Genomic DNA, 26,624 nt, shown 5'->3' with positions numbered 1-26,624 from the left:
AGGTCTTTTCTCTTAAAATAGTCACCTACTGCCTACTGTGCTTTGCATGTTATATCTTTTGTGTGTGTTTGCTAAGATGGTTCTCCTTGCATTTGCACCTTCTGTGACTTCACATATCTGGCTCTCTGATTCTTTAAACCCAAAAAGGCAAACAAAGTGTTTGACTAAGCTCAAGCAGTCTGTCTGTCCACAACCAGCTGGGGCCTCTGTTTTAAGTGTCCTCAATATCCTTGTCCAAATAACTTCTCAGGAATCTTGCAATGGTGATATCACAGGAGACAGAAAGCATGCTTTTCACAAAACAAATCATTCGTTACTGAAATGGCTGTCTTACTGTTATCCTTGTCATTTCTCAGCCCAAAGCCTTGCATGGAGGTGATTAACAGGTGTTAGAAAGCAAAACACTAAATTGCTGGTTGTTTTTGAATGCCATCCATTGACAATAAGAATGCCACTCTTTTGCTTAATGTAGCAAGCAACACCCAAAATCTAGTTTGCATGAGCAAGGACTTAATTGCATTTATGGCTGAAAATTCCAGTTGTTATTTTCCTTTCAGAGTCTTAGTTATGGATCTGTTACATTTTACAAACTAAAAAAGGTAAATTTTGAGCAAGTTTTGCATATTTTGTAGACACCAATTTAAACCAAGATTCAAAGGAAAACTCTAGAATTGGAGCACTATAGTAATCCATCCCATTTTCCTAGAGGTGGAATGAGTAGCCTCTGTGTTGAGTTCCTTGTTCTTAGGTGCACATGACCACTGATAACTCTGCTCCTTGTTCTTCTCTAAGTGGAGAGACAAAGCATACCTGCAGTTTGGGATGCCCGTGCAAGGGCTGCTATTCCAAATGTGCTGTGATGTGTTCTGTTTTCAGTTTGTTTGTGGGTCTTTTTAGTTTGTGGTAAATTTAAGGAATGGCTTTTTTGTGATTTGGTGGATTTGGGGTTTTTTTCTCCAATATGTTTGACAATGATTGTCCAAGATATTCGTTAAAGAAATTACTAAGATTTTAAAACTGCAGCATTCAAATAACATTCAGTTCTTGCTTGAGCATATGTTCATGATAATATGTAAACGATAAACAATAGCTATAGTTTCCTCTTTAGAATGGTATAGCAGAGATAATAATAGAATGAGTGCAATAAAATATAGATTGGAGCTTTCTCTAGCAACAAAGTAAAAATATCTTGAATTTATGTCCCTAACTTTGATACAATGAGCAGTAGCTTATTCTAAGAGGTATCTGCTGTCTGAAGGCTTGGTACTAAGCCTGAAATATTCTTCCTCGATGGGAAAAGAGTTTTGTAGATTAATTAAATCTTGCCAGTATGTTTCCAGTTACCAAAAGACATTCCTGATTATAACCTTGGATTGGTGCTGGAGCTTTTGGCAAAGATTAAATGGTTTCTCAAAGGAACTGAACTATTTTGTTAGAAATTGGGGTTTGTAGAAGTTACAGAGCCTCTACTGCTATAGCTCTGTTGACACAGCTTCCTGACATAGTCACTGGTGAAAGTATCTTATCTGTGTCCACACTAGGAGCTTTCCTAGTTGAGCTTTGACGTTCTCATGACTCCTGAACAGATTATATCACTCTCAGTACAGTTGCACTTGAGTTATGTCAGACCCTCTTTCCAAATTTTGGGCTTCCATTATGATTTTAATTTCAAATATTTTATTTCAAATTTATTTCAAATATCCAAATATTTTAATTTCTAATATGATTTTAATTTCAAATACTAATTCTAATTATTAAATTCTAATTACAAAATGCCTAAACTTTTTGACCTTAGAAGAAGCAGATAGGGCAGCTGTTCAATTCTCTAGTAAAGAAATGGAGCAATATGTGATCCACACCTCCACAGATGGAAGCTGCTGAAGGCATGCTGTACCTTGATGAGATTCAAGACTGTCTACCAACACAATAAAATAGTGAGGCTCTGGTGAAACCTACTAGTATGTAATGTGCTATTAGGCAACTATTTTTCCTAACTGGTGAATTCCTGTTGTGTGTAGGCAACATTCTGTAGCAAAGTTGATATAAAAATATACTTCATGTATTTTTCTGCATTTCCACAGTTACATAGGCTGATAGCATATTTTTAATTTATCATTTGTACAAGACCTCAGTTTATACATAAAAAACAAACATCAACAAACATGTAATTTTAAAGTGTTTTGGGGGCTTTGGCTATTTGTTTTGGGGTTTTTCAAAAAATGTACGATTTCTTTGTCCAAAGCAGACTGTAGTTCCTGAAGTGAGATACAGGTCTCTTATCACTGTTGTGCTGATACCCTGTTTTGTTAAACCACTGTAATCATGAAGGTTTCAACAGAGAACATAGATGGTTATGGAAGAATATTTCACAAGGTTTCCTTTCTTTTCTGTGTTAATGAGTACTTCTGCCTCTGTTCAGCTTTCTCTTTACCCCCTTCCATCCATTGCAGAGGAAACTGAATAAAGTTATCTGTCACCGAGATTTCATATGAAACTTTTCCAATGTCTTGATTGATTTTACATTACCTTACATTTTAGACTGGTTTGAAGACAAAAGACTGTCTGAATGGATTTTAGGTGGATTGCTTTAGATAACCCCACAAGGAGAACTATTCTGTAGGTACTGTCATAGTGCTAGCACCTTGTAAGCATACAAGAGGAGAAGAAAGAGCTTGTATGTGTAAACACATATAGACTGGGCTTTAAATTTTTTTGACTTTACACAAAAGGTTTTATATATGCTATATAGTCACTTGTGAAATACAGTGCAAAAGCAAGCTAGAAGTACATTCTTGTTATTTTTAAAAATGTTAATGTTGCTTTTTCCATCTCCTCTCCCCCTTTTAGCTTGGCGATACAAAGCTCCTCAGCAAGTTGTATTTGTTGAAAAGTTGACAAAACTTGTTGTAAGTCAGCTGCCCAACTTCTGGAAGCTCTGGGTTTCATATGTGAATGGAAGTTTATTCAGTGAGGTATGAATTATTTTATATAAAGGACTTATAAGTGACAAAGGTCTGTAATAATTATATTTGAAATATTATATTTCACTGGTAGAAGTAACGACTTATTTTAGTAAGAGATGTTTCCTTTTAAAAGAATGTAAGTATACAGTGGAATTACATTGAATTCTGGCAGTGAGAATTGTGTGTGTGGCTGTGGCTGTGTTCCAGTTACTGGACTCAATAATAATACCAATAATGTGTACTTTCACCTCTTACTCATAGCAGGCCCTTCACTGGTGATCTGAAGAAATAGCACATAGCATGAAGAGTAGAGATAAGTAAAAGGCAGAGTAATACAGAAAAATATTGTTTCCTTTCTTTGGAAAAGGAGTACTCATTTCTTGAGTTTGAAGTGTTTGGAAGTGAGGTTACATTCAAGACCAGAGTTATGAAATAACCAAGGCACAGAGCAGAATTCATGGATACATTGTAGGGAGTCCAGTCTGCAAAGTTAGTCAGCTTGCAATTACTTGTGCTACTACTCCTTCTTTCTCAGATGATCTGATTTTTTTCAAAACATGCAAATGTCATCCTGATAATCCAAGAAGAAGGGGTAAAACAAAAGTAATGATTTATTATTGCTGTTTTTATATGCACACTCTTTAACAGATTTTGAAAGGATACCTCTCAAAATTCATTTTTGATAAATTAATTAACTTGTAGTATACTATGTTCTGCTGTGTTTAAATTCTGAAGTCATAATATCTATTCGCAGCTTTAGTAGAAAAAACAAAAGCCTTTGAAAAAGAACATTTGGAAGCTTATGTTCTTATTTTCCATTTCTCTAACCAAAGAATTAATTTATCTATTTATTGCCACTGTTTTTAAATCAACATACTGTTTTCATATGATGGTACTGATAGGTACTGTAGCCCTTTACATGTTGAACACAATGTACAGAGCATTATAGCTTCAGTGAAATAGCTGCTATGTGTGATCCTCATATTACATGATAAAAATCAAAAGAAAGATATGACATGTACATATAATCTTCAGTAAAGGAAGTAAAATCAAGAATAAACCTTAGTACTGTTGACTTTCACAAAAATAGTTTATTTTATAAGGGAAATGACAACCTTTCTTTTTGACACCAGTACTGTTGAAAATTAAACTTTACAAATTCACCTGTTAAGTTACTGTGTTATTTTTTTTCTGTCTACAATGAAATAGAAAGCAGTTTCTAGAGAAACAAGGACCTGAACTGTAAACAAGGTTAAGAAACCTTGCTTATGAAAATACCTGCAAGTGGAAAATGTAGTGGTCTCCTGTCCTCCCTGAACAAAACGTTGTTCCATTGTATTTAAAAAAGGAGAGGTAGTTTTGTTGATATGATCTTCTATGTTTGGGCCTGATTCTGAGAAATTAATCCCCATACATTTGGTTTATTCCACTCCTCTGGTCCTTACAGAAACCCCACAAATTTGTGGGGAGATAGGAAGGAATCCTTTCCTCCTGTGTGTTCTGCATGCCACAGTCAATTGAGGATGAGTGAGAGGAGGGGATGACATAAGCTGGAAGACTTCTAGAGCACCTAAGAATATCTCTCATCACAGTGCATTCAAGACTGAAAGTTTGTGTTTTGCTGTCACAAACAGTACATATTTTAATTGTCCATGAAGAAAATTCTATTACCATGTTGCTTGCTATTTGTCATTATTCAGGAAGCAAGGCGATTGCTACATTTTTTTTTAAGAAGCACCCTATAAAAAATGGTATACAGGGTTATTTCAGTTAGCTTATTTAAATCTTCAAGACCTTTAAAAAATGTAGAAAGAGAATCTCCATATATGCATTTCAAGATGTGTTTTATGTTGTTCAGTTTGTAGGGTTTTGGCAGTTTTTCAGAACTTTTTAGTTCTGAAAGGTTAGCTGTATGCCTTAAAATATCGGCAGTTAAGATGTATGTGGTATTTCAACAGTTTGAAAAGTTGAGTTCTTTGAATCACTCGAGGTGAAGTCACAAATGTGAGTAGTAACCGTTGATCTTACCACAAGATAGTTTTGGTCTGTCTGTGCAGGAAAGGTTTAAGATTGGTCTTCACAAAGCCACTGAAAATTTTAAAAAAAAAATGATATCACAGATCTATGAATTGCTCTGTTTAATCCAGCTGTAAACCAGTCTGAATTTAAAGTTGCTATCTGAAGTTTCAGGGAATACAACTTACTTTCTTTTCAGTGCTTTAGAAAAGAGAAGTGGGAATTAAATGCAGTAATAATTTGAAGGTTGTTCTCCTTGACTGAAATGGTATAATTCAGAGCTTTAACATACAAGAGTTCCATAGCTATGTATTTTCCAAAACTGTTAAGCAGTTCGATTTTTCTCTAATTTTTGATCACTTACAATTATTTATCTTAAAAATCTTACATGCTTTAACTAAAAAAGGATTTTGAAAAACATTAATTAATTTCAAATTAATTATTTGCAAGGAAACTGACTGACTTTGAGGACACTCCTGTCATGTTATTGCACATCTTGTCCAGTAGATGTTGCTGTACAAACATAAAATAGGAGATAGTTTCTAAGTATAAAATTTGACATCTGCACTTCACCTAGGATTTGAAATAACTTTTTCAATGTAATTTATTCTACTGAGATCTCAGTACTCCCCACAGAAGGGTAGAACTACAAACAGGAAGACTATTAGTCAAATCATGTTTTTCTTCAACTGTAACTGTCTCATGCAAAGTGTTCCTCTGTTCTCAAAGAAGTGACAATAAAGGTGCTGCTTATTTTGCAGTCTCTTTTACAATTAGTTGAATTATTTGAAGAGCATTGTAACAAATGCTGTTCCTAAACCAAACAAAAACCTTGCAACTCTTTCCCTCATATTTTGCATTTCCAAATTACCTTCATTCCAAAAATTGTCTCCCACTTCACATTGATGTCTTTCTCTGGTCAGCTTCTGAGCTAAAAAAATACAGTTTCTTTATATAAACTTGATGCACAAATGGAAATGTTTTAGGCCTCACTAACACTGCAGTGAGAAAATTTCAACCTCAGGAAGTTTGTACTGCTTGAGCTACTCTTATGTTTTTCTCTGACTTAGTCTTAAGCACACATTTTTCCTCAGAATTATACATTAGGGTACTTACCTACAGTAAGTTGAGTTTATTGAGATACATATATATATATGTTGCATTTGCTTAGTGAAATGCCCTGAGTTAGTTTTTATAATTACATCATAAACTCACCGGTTTTCACTTCTTCACTTTGAAACCCCCTTTTTCAGAATTATTTTAACCGTGGTTATAAGACACTTACACTTTTCAATTTTCTCATTTTCACAAGACTGCTGAAAAATCTGGCCAAATGGAAAGATCGAAGAAAAATGCTAGGCAAAGACAAAATGATTTCAAGGTAAGTAGTTGGGCGAGATGTGGTGGGGAGAACCTTAATTTCTTTCATTTGTCCTTCATGGCAAGATACTTTAGTATCACCTTGAAAAATAAGATTTCTTAAATAATTTGTGTCCCCTCATACCTCCTTCTCCTCTCTTCTCTACCATACGGAGCCATCTGTAAATCTAACATTTCTACCTGTTGTATATAGCAAGTACATGGCTGGTTAAGCATCTTGGTAGAGATTTTTCCTTGATTTTTCTTTCCCTTTCTTCTGATGCAGAAAATGATTCAGGAAGTGATGCACTCTCTGGTAAAACTTATTCGTGGAGCCTTGCTTCCATTCAGCCTCAGAGAAGGAGAATTAAGACAGTATGGTGGCTGGGAGATGAAATCTGAACTTTCTGGCCAGTGGCTAACACATGTTATCCAGACTGTAAGGTAAATGGATCTCTGGACCCATAAAATCATTCTATGCATGGAATATGTGTGCTTTAAGAGAAAATGTTTTGTTCATTGCATTAAATATGCTGAATTTTGAGAATGTTAACATTTTCAAAAATAGGATTGCAAAAAAAATTGCTTATGTCAGATTTAGGATTCTATGTGCAAGTGTAATTAACATGTATTAACATGTAAGTCTCATGGTGTATAGTCTTATATAATAATAAAATATTCATTTGTTCCCATAGCATCTTATGACAATGTTTGAACAAAGTATTTGCCTGGCACAGCATAGAGCATAGACACTCAGTGAATGAAACACGATTTGATTCTTTAGGGTAGAAGGCAGTTATTTGCTGCATTTGCTACATGTCTTGCCATCTTTGCCAAAATGGGTGAAAATATGCTTTTCACTGTAGTTACTGTTAGTCCATAATTAACCTTAGATCATAATTTATATTAGTTGTTTAATGGAACGTGATACTCCTGCTTATAATGTCATTCTGCTTATATTTTTTATAAAATTAATAATGTACATTTCACTGATTGCGAAATGACTCACTAATATACAGAATTTGCTTGCATTTGTCTATAGGGCCTACAAGAATTGTCATTATCTTTTGAAAAGTAACTACTCCTTTTGAGTAATACCGGAGTATGATACTGTACTTTTTATCTCAAGTTTTCTAAGCAGGCAAAGCACGGATGAAGAAAAGAAAGGGGTATAATCATGTATAAGATGCTCTTAGTGCAGCTGGGGTGATACACACCTGTTGTCAAGTCTGTTTAACACTTTCACTCTGTTGTCACTTAAATTGTCTGTACTCTAACCACACAGAAAAATATTTCCATGGGAAGTTTGTTATTCAGGCTGAATTTTATGGAATGCTTTCCATTTAAGAAGGCGCTGACTTGATGAAAAGATATGAAGTGTACCAGTGTTTTCCTTTTATGAGAAGCAAGCCATGAGTTTCACTCAAATTATAAAATTCTAGGCTTTAACGCTTGCACCATTGTAATACTGACATGGATATGTAAGCAACAGTTCTCTAAAGATTAGTTGTGCTCCTGCCATCTGAGATAAGATCCAGGCTGAGGCTACAGACTATATGAAGGCTCTCTTTCAGAGAATCTTTTTCTTTCTGGGCACTACCCTTGTAATGAACTGAGAGCTGGGGAAATCCTCTCTTCCCTCCTACTACTTTCCTCACCTTGTTTTCTTAGTGATGGCGCTTGAGCAAAGTGGACTAGACTTTGCTGCAAAGTGATCAAAAGTAGAAAAGAAAAGAGGCATCTGGAGAAGAGGAATGGAACATGCCATCATAGGGTACTGATCAGTGATGTCCAGGTCAGAAGTTTATGCAAGTGCTGCAAGTACATTAATTTTCAAGCCCCCACACTTTGATAGTCTGGCAAAATTCTTGTGACTCACTAATGATGAAGGTAGGCTGTTCCCAAGAAGAGTCTACACATTGCCTAAGACCTTTATTTGTTGCAAAGTTATGTAATACCTTAAGCCTTATTTTCACAGTTCTTAAGTAAAATTATTATGATGCATATGATAGAATTTTACTCTTTTCTGTCATTCATCTTGTCAATCACAAATGATTTACCATTTTCTTCTTGTATTTAAGAGTGATAAAACTCACAATATTAGATTACAAGGAATTGCTGTTGCATCTGTGTGGTCTTATTTGTTCAGCTTGCATGTCTCACACAGCTGATATCACACATACATATTTGTGTGTATCAAATAGGTGGTAGCACAGTCTTTCTCTTGTACCCTATCCTGTCATTGCCCAGAATAAATTACAACTGTGCAATCAACTGAACCTTTGCTGGCAAGACTTTTGAATTTCTATAAAGGTACGAAAGGTTTGTATTCATTAGGATGTATTATAAGAGAAAAATTATGGTCTTAGGGATGTGACAGCTGTGTGCTCAATGGAATCAACTCTAAAGTACAGGACTTCTGTGCAGTCTAAAGTAACTTAAATTTCTCACAGATGAGGATTTGCATTCTGTTTCCTGGCTATCTGAGATAGTACAGATTTTTCTAATCTACTAATTCAGTAGTTGTGCTGGGTGGAGAGCAGCCTGGTTAATGGTGGGGATTTAGTTGTTTGTGCCCAATACCGGGGGTATGGAACTGGAGCCTACAGGTGGATGATTGGAAATGTTCCACTTGTTTGCTTTGTGCCTTCCTATTCCTCCACCTCAGCACTTTCTATTACCTGTGCTTTCCCCAGTATTAGCAGTAGGGCAGATGGCAGTGACTGCCTTTGAATTGTCCTTGCTTACATATCCAGGAGTCGGATAAAAGCAGTGAACATCCCTCTGTGCCCCCGACTAGGTATGACTGCAGCTTTTTAGTTGAAAGCTGAAATCCTAATTCTTGCAAGTAGCTGTTGTGTTACTGTTTATAAAGGAAAAAAAACCAGAGATTAATGTCTCCATCCTCACCTGTAGTACAAGTGTTTTGTTCCTGGTCAGACTGGAAGCAAAAGAGTGAATTATTTTACTCTGTACATGATGCTGTAGCTGTATTTTGGCTCCTTGAATATATAGACTCTTAGCAATCTGCACAGTCACATCACCATTTTCTGGCAGCTAAATCACTGTCTTCATGCAAACTAAAAACATCTCAGAAACCCAGTTGTGATCTTGTATTTGGCCTAGGCATTCATCTAAAAACAAAACAAAACAAAACAAAGTTTCTTCTACTCCTAAAAGATTATTCTTGGATCATAGGACAGGAGATCACACAGGGAAGTGCAAGAAGAGAGTAGAAAAAGGTGGCATGTTGCTGTGATGACATTATTGTAATCTTAGAGAAAAATATGTCTGCATTTACAATCTTCTTATTTAAATAAATAATCTTCTCAGAATGGGATAATTTGTTTTCAAAGACATACTGAGAATGGAGTTGTTGTGTTTATATATGCAGAAAATGTCTGAAAACTTCAATGTAATCACATCAGCTTAAAAAGCCTTCAGATTTACACCTCTATCTAACTTTTTCTGTTTTCCAGGCTTAGTTCTGAGTCTCTTACTGCACTTGAGATACCCAATGACATGCTTCAGATCATCCAGGATCTTATTCTGGACCTTCGTGTACGTTGCATTATCGTGACCTTACAGCACACAGCCGAAGGTAATAGAAGGCCACAGGTCCTTGCTCACTGGCATTCTTTGTGCCCCCTAATTAGGCCAAACCATGGTTTGATAGATAACCTGTAATAAATTACAGATGTTGTAGTGACAGTGAACTTATCTTATTCTATAGTCTCTCACAAGACTCACTCATATACTTTGTTTTTCTGCCAGAAATAAGTTGTAAGTATTTCCTTCCCTCAGTCTAATAAATAGAGCAGGTTAGACTTGTTTCTTTTGGGTTGAGACAGTTCTACAGTGCAAGTCATTATTTCATGATGCAGCTTTTCCATGTTGGAAATAAAATTTATTTTTTTTCTTGAGGTTTTCTGTAACATGAAGAATTAAATAAGTAATATCCCACGCCCAAAGACAAAAAAAAAAAGCAAAAAAAAAGCCCCAATCCGCAGCCCTTTATAAAGTATTTTAGTTGTGTAGTTTCAGCTTTTTACTAACATTGTCATCCCTGGTGTTTCCTGCTGTGTACACAGCTTTTGCCATAAATGTCTGGATTGTGAAGGCCAGTAACACACTCTCTAAATCTAATGTGACTCTATGCCATCAGAGGCCATTCTTGCTGTCTTGTATTCAACTCTGAAACTTAAATTTCAATGACATAGATCTCCTTGATATAAATGTCTCTCCTAAGATTAGGGCAGATTGATCTACTAATTCTCTTAGCAGGGCTGTGGGCTTTTTTTCCAAAAGACTACTTAACCTCAATGTTAAGAAAAATTAGGGCTTTTTAATATTACAATTCAGTCACTTTTAGTCTTTAACATATGATTTTATGTAGGCTCAGTTTTAGTCTAAGCTTAAGTATGCCAAGCATAGGTGGCTATATCAAGCAAGTTTTTTAACTTCTGGTGGCAACAAATCATTAGTTATCTATGGTTTGTTTGTTACAATATTGATATGAATTGCATTCTTGGCTCTTGTTTTATTAATCCCATTTCACAATTAACATTCTTCTGTGTTAATATCAAGCAGGGTGGCTGAATAAGTTCATACATTGTCTTGTCTCCTTAAAACTCTATAAAGTATTATCACTATTTCAGATTTTACATAAAATATGAGAAAGTCTTTTTTGCTTTTCATCCCTTAGCACCATTGAGTTCAATTGTATTTTCTTGATGGCGTAAGAGATTTTTTCTTTTAATTGTGACATGAGGATGGTCTTATTGGACTTACTTATTCCTCTGTCTAGGAACTGTGAGTGATTCCTCACATGTCCTGCTGTTTTAAAGGATGGAAGTGTGTAGCTCTCAACAGTTTTCTTGACAGTCCTCAGCTTATCCAATCTCTTGAGTTACCTACCTAGCTTCTCCAGCAGAGTCCAGAGAGCTCTAATATGTCACCAATGATGAAAAAATCTGTTTTGTTACTGGTTTTACCTAGTTGTTGTATCCTGGCAATAGCCCAGTTCTTTGTTAGGATGCAGAGTTTCTGTTCCGCATGTTCTGATTGCTGCCTACACATTCTGTGTGGGAAAAACTCTTGCAGTAGTCTGCATCTTAGTTTTTAATACAAATAATTCATACTTTTCTTTCTTGAATCAAGAGAAAGCAGATCCCTAGAGATCCTGGTATGTGTTATTGACTGGATAATGTAGCTCTCTTTTGTCTAGCCATAACAGCAGCTGGTGCTTCCATTCCCTATCAGTGAAGCAGTTCTCTGTGTTGGCTGTAGCATCAAACAGGAGGAAAGATGCCTGCTGGTATCATAACTCTCATTATATGCTGTTGCATTGCATACCTTGTCTATGGGCCTTTCTTTTTTTTTTTCTTTTTTTTTTTTTTTGTGGTTCTGCCTACTAAAGAAAATTACACTTCTGGAATATATTTAAGATAGTGGGGATTTTTTTCTGCACCAGGTTAATTGGGCCCTTGAAAAAACTATTCTTGGAGAACAAGTGAAAGAACGGGTAATGGATATTCTCATGGAGCTATGTAAATGTATCTCAGAAGTAGCTATATCTGCAATACTTAAGTCCAAAAGGCTCCTCCTGGACTGGAATTTCACCTCTCTAATATCTCTGAAATATGAGTAAAGTGCTGATATAAACTTCAGTCTCATCTCTTGATGTATGTTGTAAGTTGGTAAAGGCATTCAGATGTAGTTATATTCAGATGTAGTTGAAATATTCATTAGGGCACTTTAGCTTTTCAAATACAATAAACCTGCCCACACACAGGGGTTTTTTTGTTGTCTTGTGATAAGCACTGTATACACACACTGGCCCTGAGAGCAGTCTGTTCTTTCCCTCCCATGTGTGGTGACTGGTCATAAAGGTCATGAAAGAGAAATTATGTGAATGCCAGACTAGACAGGGAGTTTACATGAATGTATTTGACTGGAATTTGATGATCAGTGAAGTATGAGAAAGAAACTTGGTGGATTTTATATTTATATTAGCTAAGAGTAGAATGCAAAAGTGAGCAGCCACAAAAACATGTAAAGGCTGACCAGTACAATCTAAACCCTTAGGAGAATATCAGTTGAATTAAGTAGGAAAGTGAACAGAGTAATTATTCTTCACAATCCCTTAATGCCTTTTATCCTCACTGAGCCTATACTTCCATGAGAGTTGGAGTGTGACACTATAACTAAGCTTCTTAATTTAGTTTCAGAAAGCACTAAGATTTTGAAGATACCTTTAAGCATGCATTAGTTATCCTATTTTCTTGGATTTTTAGAAGAGAGGGTAATTCACTGAAATTTTTGTATATTTAAAAGGCAGTTTCATGATGTGCAGGCACTTTTGATGAACCATATCTATGTGGGAAAATGGTATGTCAAAGCCCCACAAACTGCACACAGTTCATCTCTTTTCTGTTTACACTTCAATTAAGCCCAAAACACAGTGATAATGCACAGTGCATGCCATCCATAGAGGAATTGTGTTTTTAGAGTGCAGAAGTTTTGTATTCACATCCAAATAAATAGTTAAGCCTGTATAAGTTGGCACCTTCTGGGTGGTGAAAGAGTGCTTTTTACATATGCATTCATGTACTTCGGAAGAAAATCTAGCACTATGGATCCTTGACCCTGAGGGGGGACCCTGTGCCTCTTTTATAGTTCTGAATATGAATTATATGCTGTCCCTTCTGTCTTTGCTAAAATGCTAGGCAGTTGTTCTTTAATTTTTAATTAAGAGCTAGAGCGTTATAGACTAGTTCTTAGTTGGATTATTATATATTTTGATTAAAAATTTACAAAATAAAAACAAACCCAAAGCCTTTTCAATATTCCTTTAATTCTGATCTTTCCAGTAAACGATGTGCTTCATGCAAGTCCTACCATGTATCATAGATGTGCTTCTATGTGGTGTCAACAGCACACCATGTGTGAGTTCCATTCTTAGTCATTTGAGAGTATTGAACGCTTTGAAGCTTGTAGTGTTATTTGCTTGTATGCCTAGTCATTGCAGTTCCAGTGTCTGTGGTTTCTTTTCAAGTTCAAGAAGTTTTTAATAATTAAAATTTATACCTTCTCTCTCCAACCACCCTATCCCATGTTTCCCCCATTACTCTGCCCTGCAGATATAAAGAGATTAGCTGAAAAGGAGGACTGGGTTGTTGACAATGAAGGTTTGACATCATTGGTGGGTATGCTTTGTGTCTTGTAGGCACTTTCTTTGTTGGACTTTTTTCTTTCTTTTGCAAGTCTAACGAAAGTGATTTCTATATTCTCCAAAATTTAAATTACTTTGGGCTTTTTCTGTGTGTGCATACTGGTGTCTGTCGTTTTATTAAAATATGAAAATATAGGAAGCTAATTTTTTTTTAATTGTTTGAATGGTTACCTCTTTGAATAGTTTACTGGAGTAAAAAGTCACACTTAAGGTTGCAAGTTCAGTTCACATCAAAATGCTTCATAACTTAGTAGGCATACTACCATGGAACTGGTCTGTAACTAAATAATAGGTCACTTACATGTTATAATGAGAAATTGAACTGAAAAGCAACTAATTTAGGAGATTGCCTACATGCAAACAACCAATGACTTGAAACCAAATTCAGATAAATTAGTGAGATGCTTTCTGGAAATAAACAATAATGAGTAATGCCTAAAACACAGCAAGCACGTTGTAGGTGACTTAAATACAATCTGCGAAAGCAGAAAAGGCCTGTGGGAGGGAGAGTTGCTTTGTGTGTGTTATCTAAGGGAATGCTCCACTTTTTTAGTTCTTCTTATTTGCTTCTATAAATACATGTTTGAAGTTGAGTAGGAGGACATTAAGCAGTCACAATATGCATACTGCAGGAAGGAGTGTTGTTGTCAATTGTAGTACTATAACCAGATTCACAGCTTCTGGTCTTGATTTCAGTTGCTGCTGCCATGGGCAAGTCCCTTAACTTCTCTATTTTTCACTATGTTCATCTGCTGAATAAAGGTGGGGGAAGGTTGTTCCACAGAAATGTTTTTTCTTTATGCAAGAGCTGGAGCCTAACCTATCTTTATTAAAAAACTGCTTAAGTCATTTTTGTGCTTAGAAATCACCTATCTATTCCATCTATACTGTACTTCACTAGATAGCTTTGAGGCCATGGTTTGAAACATGCCAAATTTTAATGGTGGAAATTGACTGTGTTTTGTCATAGCAAGATTATGTACCTACTGAAGTAGAGTTCATTGGGGTAATATTAGAGCAAATGTTAACCAGTATAAAAAAGGGCCAGGCAGTCTCTTTGCAGACATTTTATGCTTGGGGTAGAAAAGGTAGGAAAGGTTGAAGACCCCTTTAGCATTTATATTCCAGGTAAAAAATACAGTGAAATACAGAAGCAGCTTTTCTCAGCTTCAAATATCCAAAGAATCACATATCTAAACACCTTTCCTCTCCTGAGATGTGATGTTTTATAGTGTGGAAGCAAAAACCCAAGAGCAGCAATTTACTGCTGCCCTTCTTCTTTTAGAGGGATCCAAAACTACTAGATACAGATTGTCTTAGTGGCTTTTTTCATGATTTTCAGTTTGCTGAGTGAGCATCAGTTTCCCAATCCACCCCCACTATTTACAGAAATAAAAGGCCTGAAGTTGGTGGCGTGCCATAAACTATCTATTGAATGAAAAGCAAGTTTACAGGACTTAAAAACTTGTTTGTCCACTTCTTTGACCCAAATCCAGTAAGATGATGTCTCTCTCTTCTGTAGCAGTGACTGTTTCATGTTGCCATGCACAACAGGTTCCTGCCCAATACCACCAGACAGATGCATTAAAAAAATTAAGTGTGACTTATCAGGGAAGAGAGAAAGACAAGGAAGAAGTGACTAATGATTCTGCTGTGAATTTGTTTGCCCCTTCAGGATGAGATTGATATGTGTTATCCAGACACACTTATATTTCAGGTCTGGAAACTTGGAGGTACCAACAGTCCCTCCAACCATCTTTTGTTCTATTTAAAACAAGCTTCAGCCTGATTTTCTTAGAAACCTTTTGCTGAAATACAGAAATGCAGAAATATTGGACATCCCAGGTGAAATTCTATCCCAGCTTGGATCAAGGAGTGGAGGAGGGAGTGTCAACAGACGTCTGTAATGCTACCACAGGAAGCTCTAAAAATCTTTCATAAGCCTTTCATATGAGGCTGTTTGGTACAAAAATCTGTCATTCAGATAAAAGAATGTACACAGATCTATGATAATAATTCTGTAGATAACTTACATACAAAAGCGCATCACTATGAAAGGCTCCTCTGGTAATACATGAAGTGTGATTTGATTTTATTTTTTTTTCTCCCTCGCACCCCTTATTTGGGATAATTTGGAAATAAAGAGCTTACTGTACACTTTAAGTGTTTATGTATTTGGGTAGTATATATTTAATGTGCTTATTTACAGCTAACAACTTGTTTGACTTTCAGCCATCCCAGTTTGAACAGTGCATTATTCATTCCTTGCAATCTCTTAAAACTGTGTTGGACTGCAAACCTGGAGAAGCCAGTGTAAGTTTTGATTATATTTTCATTTTCGTTCTTCTTAAACCCAATAGAAATCTATATGAAAAGAATACTCAGAGAATGATCCAAGGATAAAACTTTGCTTTTAATTTTTTCCTTGTATACCTTTTCACTTGTGCTAGCTTTTAGACTTCTGTTTGTGCTTGATTTGTTAAGGGTAATTTGTGTTTATGGAGTGGATGGAACCTGTATTTAAATCTTAAAACTGTTCTTCTGGAAAAAAAATTGCTACTCATGTAATTTTCAGATAGCAGTAGATATTACATCTAAAATAAAAAGGGATAGACCAGTCCTAGAAGTTGCTCTTCATTTGGTGTTAGATCCAAATTACTTGAAGAAGTCAAATTCAATTTTTTGTGCCCGTCTACTTAGTACCTTGAGGCCCTGATTGTTTGAAACATTGATGTTTTCTTTCAGGTTTCAGTGTTCAACAGGAGTTTAACACTTTTACAAACTCCCTTGGGGCCCTATATATAGATATTGTTTCTCTCTCCTCATTTACATTAAATTACATCTTTCTGACTAGCTTGTCTGTTTTCTTAATGAACAATATTCAAAAGAGTCTGCAGTGAATTCTGCAAACCTGCATGATGAATCCTTCTTTTTAGGACACAAAGACCTTGAAATACCCTGGCAGCTTTTGCTGCAATTCCATTAGCCAACAATGACACATACCACATGTACTAGAACTTCCTTCCTTTTACAGTGTTACCTCCTCATGCTTATCAAACTGTTTACTGGGACTTGTATTGTTTCTCCCATTTTTAGTATGGAGATAAAATGAAATTTGATCTGTAAGAAAACGGTGTCCTAGCAGCCATTCCTTTAATTGTGTCATCTCTTTAGAGATAACTTACTCAGGCCTTCCTTGAGAATAAGGCCACGTGAAGTTATTCCTTTGAGTACTGAAATAATATGCTTGCATCCTCAGGTTTTTCAGCAGCAGAAAACACAGGAGGATGTGTGCCAACTAAGCATTGGGATCATGCAGGTAACTTGAGCACTTTGAAATACGAAATTGTCAACACAAGTGATGATCAAAAAAGTATGTGTTGTACTTTACCCACCTTCCAAAGGTAGCTTAAGTTGATGACTGTGTTATTCTTCTGGTACACTCTGGGATACTGAGAAATATTTGACTTTAAAAGTAGGTAGAGCTTACTAGCTCAATTCGGTGATGGCAATTCCTCAGAGAGTAAGTGACATATTCAAGTATTTTACTGAATGTGATTGTTCAAGATTTTACTGACAATTGATAGTTCCTGAGCGGATGCCATCTAACATCTATATACTGCAGTGAGCAGAGAAGTGCTGATTTTCATCAGCTGAGGATCTCTCTTTTAATTTTTCTAGCAGAAAACAGTGTTCTTTGTAACAAAGTCTGATTTTTTTTTAATTGATTTGAAATTAGGTAAGAGCATTCTTTAGGGTTTTGAACCATTTTAATAGTCTCCCGGAACAGGAAATCATAAGCTAAAATAACAAAAGGATTATAGTGAGGCTTCTGCTATTTTTACTTGGGATCCACTGTTCAGATTGAGCACACAAAAACTGTTAACCATGCTATTCATCAGATTATCACTGCATAATTTTACACATGCATCATGAAAATTATTTATCAGGATTAAAAATTACTGTGTTTTCCTACAAGTAAGTTATGATGCATGCAAAACAGAAAATACGCATTCAAAAGTTATAACTAAACAACTTTTATGTAGGGTTTAAGACAAAATAAGGTGTTGATGATTGCTCTGCTTTTATTGAGTGTAGTAAAAGTGAATTTGAAAACTTTTTTAGTTCTGGCAGAAAATTTAGATACTTATTTAGATCTTAAAAAAAATAATTTAAACATTTAGATGCTTTATTATTTCCTAGGGCTTTATAGATTGTTTGGAACAATTGAGCACCAAACCTGATGGTGACATAGATACATCACAGTAAGTAAAAAAATAAGATTTATGTGTAATATTCTCCAATTGTGTGTGCAAGTCTTACATTTCAGTGGGGGTGTGGTTTTATCCCTTCTGTATTTCATATTTCTTGTGAATACTTTTGCCTGGGAATAGTGATGCTTTGAAATAACAGCAGGAACTTTTTATGTCAACATGTTATGTGGCATCATGTAATAAAGATCATACAAAATATTTACTATTACATTACTTGCACCATTTTATTCAGTTGTGTGCTGTTGATGTGTTGGTTTTGACATGACTTTACATGGAATCAATTATACTTGTCACTAAGTAACATCCAGTCATGGTGAAACAACCCCTGCCTTTCTTTGTTGTCTCTAAGGGGGGTTTGAAACAGGATTGCATTTAATTGCTGTTGATTTGAATCCACCATATATCAAATAATCAAAAGCACTATACTTCTCTATATACTTACTTTTCAAACAATATTCCTAGTCTTTCAGTTGATGTTTCGTCTCCAGATTTGTTTGGAAGCATTCATGAAGAATCGAGTCTCTCTTCAGTAAGTTTGACTTCTGTATCTAAAAGCTTGATGTGAAAATGCTTCTCAAAGAATGTGTCTCTTTTTAATTGTTGCAATATTGCAAATGATGTTTATCTTGTTTTCTTTTTTATAGAGAACAATTTTCTGTATTCTGTAGGCATTTCTCTTGTTGTAAGCACTGTTTTTTATGGTATCTTAGTGTACCATGTTAACTCATGAAAGTGGTTTTTGAAAGCAGGTGCTCAGAAACTAAAATGGCATCACAGAAATCAGTGAAAATAGCACTGGTGTTAAGTCAGCTGAGGATTTGACTTTTGATTTATGACCTTGTTTCAGATTAGAATCAGTCTGATTATTACTTACTTTTTAAAACCCACAAAGATACAGATATTCAGTAATACAGCTTCTGCCAGAAAATTTACTTAAAATAAATGCTGGTTGTTTGTTTGGCTTGTTTGATTTTGGGTTTTTAGGAAGTTGGAAAAACATTTCTAATATTCTTGACACTTTGGTTAATGTACTTTCTTCCATTTAAGCAGCTGATGAAAAAATGTCTTGTAGTTTACCTGCAAGAAACCTACTGAGAACCTCTTGTGAAATTAGTATTACTTAGTACAGGTTTTAAATATTGTCAGAAGCCCAGCTTTGCCTAATTTACAGGAGCAATAAGCATTTCTGCTACAATAAAGAATCACAGATGGCCAGATTGGGGCAAGTTTCTAGACTATAAAACTAGTTATTATATGGTAGACTATAAAACTAGTTATTTATATCATTTTATTCTTGCAAGACATAGATTTGATATTAATTGTTGACTTCTAGCTGGGGCTTCTTCCTATATGTCAGAGGTGCAAACACTTAAAAAAAAAAAAATAATAATCATGATTTCAAACAATGTCTGGCTTCCATGGTTCCATGGTATCATTTTCTTATGTAAATCATAAGATATTTTGTCTTGTCTTTCTTGAATGAGAACAGAGAAAGTGAGTGATTGGAGTAAGATTGGTTACTGTATTTTTTAAATTCTCATTTTTCGAATATTCTGCGTACTGCCTGATTATAACATAAAGTAGAAGGCAACTCTCAGTCCTACTCATAGTATTACTGAAATACAAAACTGACAGGAGTTCTGGGTCTGAAAACCAATACCATTTTTAATCAGATCAGTGCTGTTATGGCAACTTTACTGTCAAATAGTTTTGTTTTCAAAATATATTCTCAGTTAATTTTTAACTTTCAACTGAGGTAGAAAAATAGTTTGAAATAAAAAGGAGAGGAGAAGAGGGAAGACCCAATCTACTTAAATAGTAGTTCTGTCTTTTTTGGTTCTTCGTTTGGAAACTATATCTTATTATATCAAGATCAAGGAAAGCCAGTTGTGGTATCTCAACTCCAGAATGTTATTTTTCTCCCTTGCAATTAAAAAAATCATTGAAATACAGACATAAGTTATAACCTGTTAGAATTTACTCTAACTGCTGAAATTATATAATGTAGTTCAGAGCCTTCTTGTATTTTAGAGTTGGTGAATGCATTTGTTCAGTATCTGCTGCCCTTGTGTTAGCCAGCTTCACGGGAAAGTGAAGATGATCTTCAGTTGATTTTATGATGGTCATAATTCTTAGTATATTTCTTGAAACAAAGTAAAATCCAGAAACAGCTTCCTGGAAAGCTGTCCAAACCTAATTTTTGTAAAGAAGTCTTAACCACAGTTCTGTATTAGTCACAACTATTCCAATGAATGCTCTGGATCCTATAAGAAGCATCATGTTCAATCATCATACCTGATATTCATTAAGTTCTTAGTAGTTTATTGACAGAATAAACTTTAATTTATTTATGAGAATGTTTATTATGCACAGAGAGTCAGTAAAATACTCTATATAAATTTACAGTGTTACAGTGCTGATACTTCTTTTTTTCAACTGTTATGCTCTTTCTTCTCTTAATCTTTAGGAGCAGAGACTTTTAATTGCACTCAGTAATTGCCGTTACCTGGAACGTCATACCTTCCTAAATATAGCTGAACATTTTGAGAAACACGGCTTCCAAGGTGTTGATAAAATAACTCAAGTAAGTGAGAGCACTGGAATGAAGCATCATTGCTTGAAGATTGTTATTTGGTTTGTTTTCTGTGAAAAGTAAGTGCAAGTGTCCAAGTCATCCAAAATGACTCCTGCGTGAGCCTTCCACAAATGGGTGGGACTCCAGGCATTAGGTGGACACAACAACAACAAGGATATGGTTCTGTGTGTTCATACAGGGCTTAAGTAGTTGGTATAGAAAATGTGAGCTCTTGTTCATGACTTGTGTATTCAATGGCAGAGCTTATCAGATTTCTTAGTAAAGCTGTTTGATGTCACTGTGTTCTCTCAATGCAGTGAGTAAAAGATTGCTATCTCAGGAATATAGTTGATAAATTATTTCATCTGGAAATCTGCATTACTGATAGCTCTTGTTCATAAACTAGTTCATGGTTTTTTTGTTGTGTTTTGGGGGGTGTTTTGTTGTTTTTTCTTTTTCAAAGAACGAAAATGTCAAAGTGGGTGGCAGTAGCTGTCTCATTTTCCTGCCTTTTTGTAAAGATTAATCACTTCTTATGAGAAATGTTGTGACTTAATCCTTAGGACCATAAAGCTAGTTTATTTACAGAAATATTTGTTGGTTGGAAGTAAAATGTAATCTTTTCCAGTACAGAGTACAGTATTTCACTCAAACTGATTGTTCAACTGTGTAGTACATCCTTAGTCCCAGTATGCCTGAATGTTGCTTGAATTTCTACAGCCTAAGTATTTTTGAATAGTATTTGAAAGGTATTGCTATGATTTATATGGTTAGTACAATATAGAAAATTACTCTGGATATTGACATTTTTTGCTACTGGGAGTTGAGCCCAGTGCAGTTAGAAGCAGCTAAGACATCTGTTATGTATGAGTTCAACACCCTTTGAACCCTCTGCCTTGCACAGCCACATCAAAGTATTACCACTAAAAGTTTGGTACTTTTATACATTACCAAATTCAGATGTTGAAGTGATACATTGATTTCCAATGTGTGTTAACCCTTTGAAAACTCTGACTGGTGCAATACTGCATGTATGGGACACATCAATGGGTAATGTCAGCTGGGCAGATTTGGATAATTAGTCATCATAAGACAGCAGTTTTTGAGCCTTTTATTAATTTTAAATGAGGATGGAAGCTCACAGATGTTTAGAGCAGTGGGTTGATCGTTTCAGTTTTTTGGTCTGTCACCTAAACTTGTGGATGTTTTTAATTTATTTAAGTATTAGATTAAAAAGTTGTAATAAAGAACTGGCAATTTTTTTTAAAGATTAGTTTGTATCTGAAAAGTCTGAAGCTAAATTATACTTTTCAATTCTGTCAGCTTTAGAAATTTAATTTTAAAGTGAAGTTGGTAGTGTGTTTTAGTAAAAAACTATCTGTTCTTACACTAGGTTGGTTTTTTTAAAGTTGCCTTTGTTAGTAGGGAAATCATTATTTTCTAATATTTCGAAGTATAGAAATTATAAATGGTAACAAAGAACATTTCCTTACATTCTATATGGTTATTTCAATTTTTTTCTTAGTGTGACAAATACAAAATTATGTAAAGCAGACGAACATTACACTGGGCTTTTAGCACATGCTACCTTGGCACGTACTCATGACTCATTCTTCTCTGTGGAGATTCTTTAATTCAGCTTATCATCAGTTTTGTTAATTAAGAAGGAAAAAAAGAGATATATCCCATAAAATTCATCCAGCTTATTGATTAAGCTTCTAAATAAAATTTTTTCCACAGTTCTGATAATTAGATAATGTCGAAGGGTAGAGGCTGAAAATGGCTTTAAGAATTGAAAACTCTAGTCACAGGGATGTTCATAGCAAAAATGTAACAGTGTGAGAATTGTATATTTTTATAAGCATTCAGCCCACTTGAGCATCAGGAAAATGGGTATACATAGTGGATGTTAAGGACTTCTCTGCTTCCTTCCCCCAATCCTGGGCTCAAAATTACTTTTGGATTGTTCATTCTTTCTTGTAATCTTTCCGCCAGTTGAAAAAACAGGTTACCACTATCTTAATTTGTATTGAACTTGAAACAAGTTTAGAAGACCTTGTCTGAAACAAAAAAAAACTGTACTGAATGTGCAGATGATCTTTTGTACTGAATGACTGCAAAAGTGGAAGGTGGAATTACTTAATTCTGAAACACTTTGCTGAGGAACATTGAAGAAGTTGTTTCACAGATTCTTTGAATGGATGGAGGGACTTTGCACTCACACTTTTCCTACTAGTTCAAAGCTAAATGGGAATGGTCTAAGGGTTGTTATTCTCCCTAATCATAAGAAATTGAAGTGAAAAATGTCTTGAAACCTGTGTAAGAGGAAAAAAGAGCGAGATTTCTGTACTTTTTAAAACGTGTTCATAGTTTTTAAAATAGGCAGTCATGTAGAAGGAAAAGAGGAAGAAAATAGCTTTAATCTTCTTATGCCTTATAGAAAGCTTTCCTTTGGGATAGAGATCCTCTTGTGATGAATCAAAGAAGATTCATCACCTAGAAAAGCAGGAAAGTTGTGGTGTGTCTTGTTTCTGAGCACCAACTTCAACATCCCAACTTTCCTAACATCAGCTTTGACCTCAATAACAACTGTTTTCCCTTACACTTGTGATCTCCTCTGAAAGCTTCTCTGCTTCTGTTCCTGACTCAGATATTGCAGTTGTTTTTTCTCTTCATTTAACAATGTAGGCATAACAGTAGAGCACAATCTAGAGACATCCCTTTAGTGAATAAGGTTCAACACTTATTCTACAATTGACAGTGTTAAATCCTTAGAAAGGAATGATAAGGAGTCTTTTCTTTTGCTGAATTCCCAGTCTGATCTAAAGACCTGTTTTTAAAGCAGACCTCATTTTTAAACCCCTTTACTTCATATATACATGTATGTGTGCCTTTTCCCCTAACTGCTGAAGAAAATGAACACTAGTTTAAAAGCCTCCTTTTTTTTGTGTTGCTTAAGCTCTTATTTATAAAGGTAAATACATTTCAGCAGAAATCATGTGAGATTTTGACCTTAATTTTAATTTAATTTTATTTGCATTTAGCATCCATTACTATGTTTAGATACTGGTGTTCTACTTCAAAATTTTGTGATACTCATTGTGTTATAGAATCCTTGTAGAAGCTGTAATTACAGGGGGTGCCCATGTTTAATAAAAAGCCTTGTATATAATTTAAAGTTGTTCAGATACAGTGAACAAACTGTCCATGTTCCCTTAACTTTCAGTGTGGATAAGTTGTGTGAATTACAAAAAAATGCATGGAGTGCTGTTAAAGAGAAGATTGCTGCAGGTGTTAATGAGTTTTAGCTTCTGCTTCTGTTGTACAGAGGTTTGTTGAAATAGAAAGGGGAAGTTCATAGGTTCAGTTTCAGAAGACAGAGACTTCTAAATAAATAATGTATTTTTTTAAATATAGTGAAAAATTGTAAAATTAAAATTGATAAATCTTAAGTATTACACAAAAATCTTCATGTTTAAGGATGGAAATTTTTCTGGATGTATTTTAAAGCATTCACAAAATGCAGTTGTTTACTTTGCAAGATAAAGACCTCCTGACGTGCAGGAAAAAAAAATCATGCCAGTAGGCAGCTACTGAATGATCTGCCTGCTTAGGCATTCCTTGTATTTTTCACAAAAAATTCTATTGCTGAATACAATCAGGAAAAAAAATTATACTGGGTAGGATGGACAGATAATATGGAAGTTCTTAAGTTTTTATGTATGTAATTACGAATTGAAATGTGTCAGTAATCACTGCTTTTTGCTGAAATTAAAGACGACATGAGGAATTTTTTGGGGGTATGTGATTAAATTCTTTTCGTTAATGACTATTTACTATGTTCTTTCTCTTTCCTTTTTTTGTTTAATTTTTTAGGTTAGTATGGAATCCTTGAAAGAGCTGGATCAAAGACTCTTTGAAATGTACATTGAATTCAAGGCAGATCCAATAGTTGGGTCATTAGAACCTGGCATTTATGCAGGATATTTTGATTGGAAAGATTGTCTCGTTCCAACAGGTAAATATCTGCTTATTAAACTCGAATGATTTTAACAGTGATTGATAGGAGCTAAAATATACGGTACAATTAAAAACTTTTTTCTAGTCTGTGTTTTTAACTTTTGACATGTTCTCATTATGAGTTCTTTCTCACAGACTTTACTTAATTCCTAAATCATTTTTCAAATACCCCCAAATGATTAAAGCTGCTTTCATTATTGATAATCTCTTTAATACTTGTTTTTTGTGATTATTTTGCTTCATTGCTTATATATAATAGGAAGAATTATAAAAGCCATCTTTGCTATTTTCTTATGAAATTCATTGAGGTAGTTTGGGATATTTTCCAATAGAATCTGGCTACTTTGATAATAGATGTAATTACAGTTCTCAAAAGGTAAAATTACGAGAAAATGCATATTATAACAGTAGTTCAGCAAAGAATGTTAAACCATTGCAGGGCAGGTATAAAGTGTTTTAAATGACTGAGGTGTTAGTCATTATTTAGATGCTTTAATATCCTCTGTTTTGAGGGAGCATAATATATAAATGAATCTGCCTTTTTTTCTTTTTGCAGAAGTGAATATTGTGCACAAATAGGTCCTTTGAACATGTAATTTGTCCTGTGTAAAATGGATACATTTAAATCCTTCACGACATGAATGTCTGGTTAATGCCAAGTAGAAATTAATTGCAGTGACATAGCACATGGCATTTGGAAGGTGATCTTGTCCTAATCAATTTGTACATTCGTGTTTTGATTTTTTTCACAGAGTTGTATGTGGCAGACTTAGTAAAAATTCTGTGGTACTTAAAAATTGGATATAGAGGCAGTTACAAGAGGCACACTGGTAATCTGTGAATCAAGAGCTGCAGGTTCTTGTTTGCTCAAAAGCAAAAGGATTTTAGAGTTTATTACTTTAGACAAAAGTGTCTCTTCTATCTCTTGTTACTACTTTTGTGCTCAGAATATACACTGTGATACATCATACTGTGGAAATAGCTTAGATACTCATCTTGCACGTTCAAAAACGTGTCTGAGCAATACATAACTTGTCATCATATTTGAAGTATGTTTTCACTTGGCACATTTGGATTCCCACCAGCTAACCAAGACAAAGACATTGTGTCAGCCTTTTATATGCTCATTTCTTGATCTCTAGTGCATTGGCATCTGCTTACTAGGTTCACATTGCCTTTAGAATTATTCTATAGTCTTTTCTTTGTTTAAAGGGAGTATTGCATTTCTGATACAGGTGGGCCTTAGCCTTCCTGTTGTCCAATTCATTATTAGTTTAACATACTTTCTCTGTAAATTTGTGGAAAAATTAAAATGAAGACAGTCAATATTAGAGATACCTCTTCAGGATTATATATGATAGTGTTGGCCAATTCAGAATAGTAGAAAAGTTGTTTGGGGTTTTTTTGTTAAACCCCAAGTTAGACATATTAAAAAAAAAACATATAGACACTTCTGTGCTTCTCCACCCTGATGATTAGTTACCTTTCTGATTAATTAACCTCTCCAAATGTACTCAGTTGACTACTGGTATAAAAGTATTATGATTTAACATCAACCAGCAACTAAGCATCACACAGCCAGTCTGTCACTCCTCTCCTGCCCTGGTGTGATGAGGAAAAATCAGAAGGGTAAAAGTAAAAAAAAAAAAAAAAAGTGTTGAGGTGATGACAATTTAATAATTGAAATAAAATAATAATAATAAATTTTAATGAAAAGGAAAATACCAAAGAGGCAAATAAACCACAAGGAAGAAGAAAGAAAAAACAAGTGATGCAAATGAAAAATAGTCACTCACCACTAAGTGACCAATGCCCAGCCCATCCCCAGGCAGCTTTCCCCCTAGTTTATATCCTGAGCATGACATCATATGGTATGGAATATCCTTTGGCCAGTCAGGGAAAGCTGCCCAGCAGTCTCTTCCCAGATTCTCATGGATCCCCACCCACTCGTTGGCAGGGCAGCATGAGAAACTGGATTTAGTGTAAGCATTGCTCAGCAGCACCTGAATCGTGGATGTGTTATCTACATTATTCTCATGCTAAATACAGTACTATACAAGATACTAGGAAGAAGACTGACTCTATCCCAGCCAAAACCCAGACAAAGAATAGCTTTGAGGACCTTTGGTTTGCTTGATTACAGCAATGATTCAATGACCCTGGAAATATTTGGTGCTCTGAAG

General features: G+C 35.0%; 1 protein-coding gene across 1 annotated transcript in view; it reads left to right on the top strand.

Moving 5' to 3' along the window:
• The window catches only part of EXOC2 (exocyst complex component 2), a 125,489-nt gene that overhangs the window by 65,019 nt on the left and 33,846 nt on the right, over positions 1–26,624 (top strand). Inside the window, exons 13-23 of the mRNA XM_015618996.2 lie at positions 2,848–2,972; positions 6,292–6,360; positions 6,625–6,782; positions 9,818–9,939; positions 13,481–13,542; positions 15,805–15,885; positions 16,832–16,891; positions 17,776–17,837; positions 18,309–18,375; positions 20,314–20,430; positions 24,298–24,439. Of these exons, the coding sequence (XP_015474482.1) occupies positions 2,848–2,972; positions 6,292–6,360; positions 6,625–6,782; positions 9,818–9,939; positions 13,481–13,542; positions 15,805–15,885; positions 16,832–16,891; positions 17,776–17,837; positions 18,309–18,375; positions 20,314–20,430; positions 24,298–24,439 (1,065 nt within the window). The remainder of the gene's footprint in view (positions 1–2,847; positions 2,973–6,291; positions 6,361–6,624; positions 6,783–9,817; positions 9,940–13,480; positions 13,543–15,804; positions 15,886–16,831; positions 16,892–17,775; positions 17,838–18,308; positions 18,376–20,313; positions 20,431–24,297; positions 24,440–26,624) is intronic.

Source organism: Parus major, chromosome 2, assembly GCF_001522545.3.
Source record: "Parus major isolate Abel chromosome 2, Parus_major1.1, whole genome shotgun sequence".
Lineage (NCBI taxonomy): Eukaryota > Metazoa > Chordata > Aves > Passeriformes > Paridae > Parus > Parus major.
The sequence above is the reverse complement of the archived record's forward strand: the minus strand, read 5'-3'. Positions and strand labels throughout refer to the sequence as shown.